This window comes from Pezoporus wallicus, unplaced genomic scaffold (assembly GCF_028554395.1).
Source record: "Pezoporus wallicus isolate ANWC-B61680 ecotype Strahan unplaced genomic scaffold, APGP_CSIRO_Pwel_v1 contig_14608, whole genome shotgun sequence".
In the NCBI taxonomy this organism is placed as follows: domain Eukaryota; kingdom Metazoa; phylum Chordata; class Aves; order Psittaciformes; family Psittacidae; genus Pezoporus; species Pezoporus wallicus.
In genome coordinates, this window is record NW_026640100.1 from 24,588 (window position 1) to 34,308 (window position 9,721).

The 9,721-nt window shown below is 37.9% G+C and overlaps 1 protein-coding gene across 1 annotated transcript in view; it reads left to right on the top strand.

The window, feature by feature from the left end:
* Positions 1-9,518, top strand: part of MAPK1 (mitogen-activated protein kinase 1) — a 34,099-nt gene extending 24,581 nt beyond the window's left edge. The window contains exons 6-9 of the mRNA XM_057417241.1: positions 399-530; positions 2,464-2,573; positions 3,303-3,430; positions 5,617-9,518. Coding sequence (XP_057273224.1) covers positions 399-530; positions 2,464-2,573; positions 3,303-3,419 — 359 coding nt within the window. The 3' untranslated portion in view covers positions 3,420-3,430; positions 5,617-9,518. The remainder of the gene's footprint in view (positions 1-398; positions 531-2,463; positions 2,574-3,302; positions 3,431-5,616) is intronic.
* The last annotated feature ends 203 nt before the right edge of the window (positions 9,519-9,721 follow it).

A 9,721-nucleotide genomic window follows, 5' to 3' on the forward strand; every position in this document is an offset into this window, starting at 1 on the left:
GTTTTCTACCACAAATCATTGAACTGGGGTGGCAGATAAAGGCTACTCAGCAATTTATTTACTATATCAGCAGAGATGGTTTTAAAATAGAAAATAAAATTAAGAAGCTCAAATTAGGTCCAGGTCAAAGTGGTTTTTATGTTTCTATAGATATGCCACTTAACAAATGTTTTAAACAGATTGCTGATCATTAGAAACTTACGCATTTGTTTATTTACAAGAAATAACTTAAACCTTCTTTATGAAGGTTTCTAAAAAAATTCCAAGCTATTCTGTATTGTTAAAGCATTTAGTCTGAAATCATCTTCTGTGCAGTTTTACCACTGAGTTTAGCAATTGTGATGTAACTGTTTAATGTGCTTTTCATGGAATGCAGCACTGTTTGTATTTATTTTTAGGTATACTTGGATCCCCTTCCCAAGAAGATTTGAATTGTATAATAAATTTAAAGGCCAGAAACTACTTGCTTTCCCTACCACACAAAAATAAGGTACCATGGAACAGGCTGTTTCCAAACGCTGACCCCAAAGGTATTTTATGCTCTATTACATTGTATCAGAACATAATGACAGGGTAGGAGTTTTAAAACCACCCTAAGAATTGATCTGTATTGGAAACAGAATATACAGGCCCCTTAAAATGGCAGTATAAAGTTAATAAAATCATAAACCATCATGAAACCCTCATACTAGCTTATTTTTGTAAAGCAGTTATTAGTAACTCCAAGATTACGTGTTGATCTTTAACTGACAAGTGGAATGTAAATCCTAACTCCTGCTACTGTCTTTGAAAGCACGATACAGTACTCGGGTACTGAACATGGGCATTGGATTCTGACACAGGCACCAAACAAATCTTGGACTTTGTTTCTAAAATCAGATATGAGAGCACTGCTTATTGCTAGACTTGGTACGGTTTGCACAGACTGCATGTCAGCTCTGGATCAAACGGGATAATATCAGTCTGAGTGTGAAAGGTTAAAATTTAATGGGATTAAAAATTCCGTTATGATAAGTGGAGCAGAAGTTCTAAAAGCAAGGCTGTAGTAAAGGGCAGATATGATTTTGATTGGCCAGATAGCTGTTAACTTGGCTTTTGAATTCAACTTCATGCAGTGTAAGGGTGGCTGTATTCACAGGACAGTGCTCTTTCACCTGCTCTGACACAATTCAGAAGTCCCTTTTTTTTTTGGCTGATAAAATAATTTGCTGTCAGTGAGTACGATCAGGTAGTGAGCGACCACGTGAAAGCTGATTTCTGCAGGTGGAGCTGTGTAGAGCTGGTTATCCCTGAGAGAAACAGCAGTGATTTATTCTGCTTTTGTAATAGTGCTCATCAGTGTGAAAATTTCTGCCATGGGGTTCTGACAGCTCAGACTGTAGCAGTGCTGATAACACTGAGCTGTTGGGGAGCATGCTGTTTGCATGACTTCTGCAGCGCCTTCCCATCTGCATCTTTGGAGTAGCTTTAGAGCAGTTTTTCAAAGGGCTGCTTGGCCGTCACTGCCATGAAAAGCACTGTGCATGATGTGCTGTAGCACAGCTTGAGCATGCGAGTTCCAGTCTTTGAGAACTGCATCACAATATTTCATGTTAGTGGCTGTGCAGGTTTGTAGCTTTTTCAAGCTGCCACTGAACACAGTGGCAAAGTTCAGTCTCCTCTTCAGTGCTTGGTACACATCTCGTCCTGGTGTGAAGCTACAACTGCTTTTCTGCAGTAAAAAGCTTCTATTAAAGTTCTGTTATGTGGTGAGAAGGACTGGAATTTGGGATACTGCAGATATCTTTGGGCTTCTTGCTATAGTAATCATTCTGTTTTCTTTTCTTGGAAAAGGAGAATGTGTTACAGCAGAGTTACTGCAGTTGTTCAGCTATTGTGATTTGTAACATTTGTCCAGAATTTCATCAGGCCTCACTGTCTTACTGGATCTTCAAGTTGTTTGTGAATTTTTTATGAGATGTCTCAAACAGATTTTGCCTGAATCTCATGAATGTGGATGTATTTGCATCCTGGCTGGAGAGTGTGTCTTGGGCCATTAGTTGCACTAGGATGGTTACTGTGATAGTCTAGAACTCCTAATGACTTCTGGATGGCATTTCCTTCCGTAAACAGCCAAGTTTTCTTTTCAGAATAAGCACATATTCTTGATTACTTACTTATTTCAGAAAAGCTCTCTCTTTATTTGGAGTTTTGGCACAAAGATTTGAGTGAAGCCCAAAGACCAGATTGGGCCAAAGGCAGCTGTAGCCAGGGAATGAGGTGGGCTGGCAGAGGCCTGAGCTGCAGGAAGCAATCTGTTGCTTCTGTTACTGCTCCTACAGCTGGGGAGCTCCAGATGTAAATTGAAATCAGCCCAAAACTTGGGGTAAAGTGTATTTTCTGTGCAATATTGGTGTTTGTAACAATCTTATTATACCTTCGGGTGTGTATTAAACTCTTGCTCACTTTGTTTTTCCCTCTTAGCACTTGATTTGTTGGATAAAATGTTGACCTTTAATCCTCATAAGCGGATTGAAGTGGAACAAGCTTTAGCACATCCATATCTGGAGCAGTATTATGATCCAAGCGATGAGGTAAAGACACTGTTAAAATGTCAATGTTAATGGTTTAGCAGGTTATTTTCTTCGTTAGTTATTTTAAGGGCAGTGTTTCTGCTGCTCTAAGGGATTTGAAGAATTAATTGCATCAATTTACCAAAATTTTATATTTCTTGTTCCAGTACAACATTTTGGAGGCACAACACAATAAATAGAGGCTAATTAAGGTGTCCTCTCCTGAAAATGGAACTCCTCAGCTCACTATGGTCTTACTTAATGTCTGAGATGAAGGGGAATGACTGGGTTCCCCATCAGATTATGCATTTAGAACCCCTGAATGTGAACTCACTGTGGTTTAGAATGCAAATCTGCTGAGATTTCAGGTTACTTTTGGTACAGAAGTAGATGAGGAAAAAGGTGTAGTTTTCCTTAAAGGAGAGATATGTTTGTTCTGAGAAATACAAATGTTCCAGCTAATTTTTTCTTCAGGTAGATACTAAATTATGGGCCTTTAAGAAATATTTTTAACTTTTGGTTGAAATTTGTGTAGCTACTTACTATGGTTTGATTTAAAATGTGGTAAATTAATATATAAAGCACACAGAGGGCTAGCAGCACAAGTTCTGCCTTGAAGACTGCACAGGATTAAGTATTTCTGTGAAGCGCATCTTCAGGTTTTTTTCCCCTATACAAGGAGTACATGAAATTAAGCAGAACAGTGATATTAATATTAAAAAAGCAATAACATTTCTTTGTATTATTAAGCCTGTAGCTGAAGCACCCTTCAAGTTTGATATGGAGTTGGATGACTTGCCGAAGGAGAAGCTGAAAGAACTGATTTTTGAGGAAACTGCTAGATTCCAGCCAGGATATCGATCTTAAATTGTGCATAGGTAAAGTCCCAGCAGCACGAGAGCACCTGGGCAGGGGGAGAGGTTTTGGATTTTATTGCCACTAGTGGAGTGTTGAACTTGCCTTTCTTATTGATATGGTAACTGCCTGTTAAAGGAGAACTGTGTGGTTACTCATGTGATCTCAGTCCTAGTCGGTTATTGAAGAAACAGTTTAGTTTTGCCTACCCCATGGAAGGGTCTGTGGGGAATCCAGACAATTAATTGTCAGAGCTGTAACCTAAAAACCAGGCAACCGTTTAAAGAACAGGAATTACATTAAATACTGCTTCTTGGAATGAAACCTATGGTAACACTTTGAAATGCAAATTTTATTCAAAAAACATTTTAAGGGGAAATGTTTTTCGTATGCTGCAGACTGTTTTGGCGTATGACTTCAGATGCTTTAAACAAAAATGGAAATATTCCTTAAATGTAATATATAGAGGAAAAATCCCTTAAATGATTTTAAAGGGAAAAAAATCCCATGAAGCTTCAGTATGATTTAACTTTGGGTTTAAATTCCTCTGACAGAGTGTAAGTAAATAAGAGTAGGCATCTAAATATTCAAAAATTGGTTGATTAATCTTTCTTATCTTTTGAAGATTTAAAATTCTGGTTTAAAATGTAATGATATGCACTGCCTGAGGGGTTTTTTATTTTAAATCCATTAACTTAACTGGTCTCCATATAGCTTGAGGCTTGCAAGTCTCAGTAGTTTCATACAAAATTGGTCAAATACTGACCTGAATAATCTTTGTAATACTTGTGAAATCTCTGTGATACCAAAAGTTTAAAGTATTGAAGTTTTCTGACTGGAAAAGAAAAACAAACCAAAGAGGACAGCTGAGCACATTGTGTTATGCTCAGAAAACACAAGTGATACACAGTACAATTGCTCACCATCCGCTGACCAATACCCAGCTCAACCTGAGCAGCCGTCGGTCCCATCTGGGTGACTCCCCCTTAGTTTATATATTGGGCATGAGGTGCTGTGCTATGGAATACCCCTTTGGCTAGTTCAGGTGAGGAAACTTCAAAATACATTTGTTTTTAGTTAACTAGGGTAACTTCTGTTGCCACTGCTTGAGCATTCAAATGTATACAAGCTCACAAATGAAGGAATCTAAGTCCTTAGAAATACTGTATTTTGCTTATTGAAGCCTGCTGACTAACGTTTGCAACTCTTTTAATAACTGAAAAAAAGGTAGATCTGAGTTTCACACATCTGGCTCTTGCTAGTTGGGTGTTGCCAATAGTAACAGATCTGGACACATTACTGGGAGTGGTGCTTATTTCCCATCAGTGTTTTCTAGAGCTCATTATGTGCAAGAAGCAGGAGCAGTACACACAGACAGAAATTTTTAGGAGTAGGACAAAGCCTGTTACTAATAGGCTGTAGTAACAAGGAAGGTAGAGCAAGTAGCTACCATTGTGGTAAACTGTAGTTTCTGATCTCTCCTGCTTGCCTCTTTGCCCAAACCATACTTACCTAGGTTGTATTAGGGATTAAGGGATAAAAAGATTAGGGATAAAGATACCGATGATCCAGTGGTAACGGAAATTTCTGGTTGGCTAAAAACGTTACCTGTAAATGTTACTACAGAGAGTCCATTTGGCCAACATGATACTGAAATTTAAATGTTGCACTTAGCTTGGTAACGATGTGCTGGTAGTTTATCCCAGCCATTTGTGGTTAGAATTATGAGCTGTTCCTCATCACAACAGTTTAAACATAAGTAGCTGACATTCCAGTGAGGGCCAGTCCACAGGAGCTGGCTTAAAACAGGCAGTAATGGTCTCTTCCTTTTCTCCTCCCGCCCTGTGCTTTACCAGCTAGCTTGTCTCACTCAAACTTCCCCTTTGATTGTAGTCAGGACATTGAGAAGCAGTGTGAAAGTATCAGGTGCTTCATACAACCATGTAATGTACTTAATTCATCAGTTAATCACTGTACTTCATTCACTAGTTATGATTAATCTTCCTAGTCTTTTGAAGATTTAAAGTTTTAATTTAAAATATAACATAGTGATATCCCCGGTCTCTGGCTTTTTTTTAACATGTATTGGTGCTGCTGTGTCTGACTCATATCAATCATAGTGTGCATAAAGCACAGAAATAGGAAAGTATGCTTATTTTAAAAGGCAATGTTAAAACTTCCTGAAATATGTCTCTGCTCTTTTTTGTAGGACAAGGACTTAAAGGACTGGGCATGCTCAAACGTTGCTGTTCCTCTTCCCAGTTCTTTATTGTTGGTCATGTCTTGTGGCCTCTCTCAGCTTATCCACTAACTCCTTTGAGCCATTCAGGAGGGCAGTTCCTGGTAGTTTTGGCTTTTCATGCTTTCAATGAATCTTTTAAGCCTGAAGAATTGTAATTGACACTCCTATGCGTAATGCCCATGTTGACCTGTGGCAGTACTGTACTGTAAGTGCACCTACTGCTGGCCGTATTTTAACTGCTTGCTTTCTGGTTTGAAAGATGCAGTGGTTCCTTTCACTCCCGGATCAATATCCACGAAGATAATTCATTAACCTGTAAGACGTTTACACCATGAACTATGGGTTTATGACTTTACTGAAGTCGCTGGCATTTATTTTGTTTTGTTTTTTTAGAAAAGCTACTATTCAGGGCACTTTAAGTCAGTGACATCCCAGATTTTTTTTGCACTTCCTTTTTAAATAGAAATGGTTACACCCAGCTGGGGTTATACCGTTGTGCTATGGATTGCAGCATAAGTCGTGTTCATGTTAATCTTGCTTATGCACTTTGGGTGTCCTGTGCTGTACATACAGGTATTCTATACAGCGTAAGAGCCACATAGAAGCCCAACTTAATTGAATTCATACAAGAAACATTTTTTTTTTCCATGTATTGATGAAATTTGTACCTTTTTCTCTCTGCCTTTTCTAAAAGAGATCATTTAAAGTTTAACCGTGTTGGAGGCATAGTACTACTTGTGCAAAGAGAATGAGTGGCAGCTCGCCAACTTATAGTTACTCACCGTGTGGTGGAAGATTAACAAAGAACATAATGGCATGATGACCTAATGGTGAATGCTTTTCTCTGTGGAAGGCATCCATGTCTGGTGGCAAGCGAGAAACCAAAATATGATGTTAATAAACTCAGTCTACATCCTGCATACCAATGAAACGCTTCAAGTGAGGATTGATAGTTTTTACATTTGAGTCTAATCACTGACATTCAGAATTCTTGCCGAGAGGAACACTGCATCTTTAAATGAGAAAGTTTGATTTTACTTTTGCTCCTACAGCATGTCAGCATCTCAAGTTCATTTCTTGCAACCTACACTATGGTGATTTGTAATCAAGCCTCCATGAGCTCGTGACATGAAGTACTGTTCTGTTGTCAAGTACTATCAAACTTTTCTGATAATGCTGAGTTAGGACAACCAAACAAAGCTAGCACTAAATCATGTTTAAAATTGTATACCTTTTAATGATCTTTTCAAGTATTTGTTACTGAAATTGTATAATGTGGAGTTTACTAGGTGTTATGTTCCAGTGCAGTGCCTCCTTTTCTTTCCCCACTGCTCTCTGTGGTGAGAAATTTGCCTTGTTTAAAATAATTACTGTGCCCTCGCATGACTGTTAAAGCTTTCTGTGCAAAGATGATTGTCTAAGTGCCACATGCCTATGATTGAGAAAAAAAATAATCTATTGTTACCTCTGAGTTGTGTTCAACTGAAATGCTATTCAACAAATAACTTAGGAAAAATAGTTCTATTTTTAGCTTTTCATATCTCTGCTGTCTTTTTCTCATTTTATTTTGGCAGCAGTGAAGAATGGATTGTATAAAGACTGCTTGCTAATATGAACAAAATGCACTTGTAATTCCTGGAAATAAATTTAAATCTTATATCTTCACATTAACATTAAGAATTAGTTTTTGGTTTCCTCTTGGGTAGTGTGTTTGAATGGAAATCAGGTTCAATTGCTACTGTAGTACATAAGGATGCTGGCTGGTTAGAAACTCCAGGCTTCCTCATACCATTTAGTCTGCTCTTCACAGAAATCTAGAAAGCCATTAACATAGACTTCAATAGATAAGGGTGCTTACAGGATTCCATTTCAGATTTTTCTTTTTCCCTTAGTTTCAGTGTTAGTCTCCCAAAACTAATTTTTAATATGCATGGGTTCATCCTTAAAGGGCATTTTCAATTCGGAAGTTCCTGTGGTACATGAATCTCTGTGGCGGGGAACATACTAGGAGCATTGTCAGGACACTGCACAGGTGATGGTTGAATTGTGGTGTGAAACCTATGCTAAAACCATTTCTATTGAAATATGCACTTGACTGTTGATACTAAGTGTAGGAATGTCTCTTGACACTTCTACACATCTTTACCAAAATGCTTTTCTCACTCAGTTTTGAGAAGTCGAAATATTTCTAGAATCTCTGCTACTTGTGCGATCATCATTACTACAGGATTCATTTTTGGCATGGTTGGAAAGATGACTGTTACCGAGATTAGCTTGTAACACCTCAGTTGTAATTTATTAAGGAAGAACTTTGGCAGCTTACTTCACCCTGCTCTTTCCCAATTCTTTTTAATACTTTCTTTCAGTGTGGATTTCTGGGGAGGTGTAGACTTGCCCTTGCGTTCTGTCTCTCCGGGTGAGAAGCCAAGGGTTTGCTTTACTGAACATCTGGTGCTTTTGGGCTTTCTTCCTTCACTATTCTCGCTGAATCCAGTTGGCCTCCATCAGTAACCACATTCATCAGTCTTTTGCAGAATTCAGTGCACATCGTTGGGTTGAATTTGACGTGTCAACAGGAGAAGCATGATTTTTATTATTTTTTGTCAGATTTTGAAAATAGCTTAAAAGAAGGTGCCTATACCAACACTGTGTTAGGTCAGTGATTTCAGCATTGTGCATAGGTATTTTTTTCCTTATGTAGTTTTTATATTTTAGAGCAGAGAACAGCAACTCTTAATCAAAGTAACATGCATATTCCATGGTAAAGATGCTTTGGGAATAAGGAATGTAAACAGTTCACTGTCAAAAACATTCCAACCTTACAGCTGAAGAAAAATATGCAAACAAAATTCTCACGGCTGCTTTGGCAAGTAACTGTCCTGCTCGGCTGTCCTGTCTGTCGCCAGGCTCTTCCTCATCCCTATTACACATCACACCAGTCTGCAGTGTGCAACACACTACATGGGCTGGGCGCTGTGTGAGCTGTCGGGAGCAGCAGTGGTGACAGAGCTCGGCAGTGGCCAAATGAAACCCAAGGAGTTGAGCACGGTTTTCCTTACAGAATGAGAAAAAGAAAAACCTGTCGTTGCTGCCCACTGTAATATGCTACAGTATATTTATACCATGTCGAAGATGTTTGCTGAGCAACTGTACTATAGATTTAAACTTTATTAATATATATTTGCTTATGTTAGCGTAGTTTATATAGTCCTTGGTTATTGATAAATTTATTGTGTTGTTACAGCACCGTGATATGGTATAAATATAGGTCTATACATGCACACCATGTACTCATGAGTTTGGTCCTTTGCATAGTACTTTTATATTTGTACAGCAATGTCTTCAAGCAATCCCAGATTTTAGGGGAAATATTTTTGTAAATGCAGTGCTTTCAACAAAAGAGTCCAAACAATCCTTTTGCTAAGTTTTAAATACATTTGTGGTTCCAAATGGTTTAGTTAACAATTGAAATCAAGACACTAAATTAGTGAAAAGTGCACATTAGTAAAGTGAAGCTTACAGTGGTTTTTGTAGCATGTGCTGTGATCAAACTAGGTGAAGCGTTGGAGGAAACGTTGGACTACCTTTGTAAATCTAGAACAAATTTCTAAAGGTTGCAGCTGGTTTACTTACTATTGTTGCCTTTTCTTGTGTTGTATCAGTGTAGAGCACTCTTAAAATACTCAGAACTGCTTTGTCTTTGCTTTGTACTGTTGGTGCCTTCTTAGTCATGTACCCCACAAGTCCTGCATAGCTGGTTTAGTTAATGGTAAGTTTAAAATAAAAAGCAAAGGAAGATTTTATAAAAAGAAATCATTTTCTGTATGTTCTTATTCATTGTAACAATTAAACGTTTATATTGTGACAGATTTGTGATTTGGTTAATCTGTATAGATCAATTGTAAGTAGCAAAGGTTTATATTTCGTCTTATTCTTTTGATGTTGTAAACGTATGTGACTTTCTTTTTTAAATCAGGTAACTTAATGTTCTGTTTTGTTTTTGGCATCTGAATCTTGTAAAAACAAATGCAAAGAAAATCATTAAATTGTGTCCCTGTATTACCAAATCAGC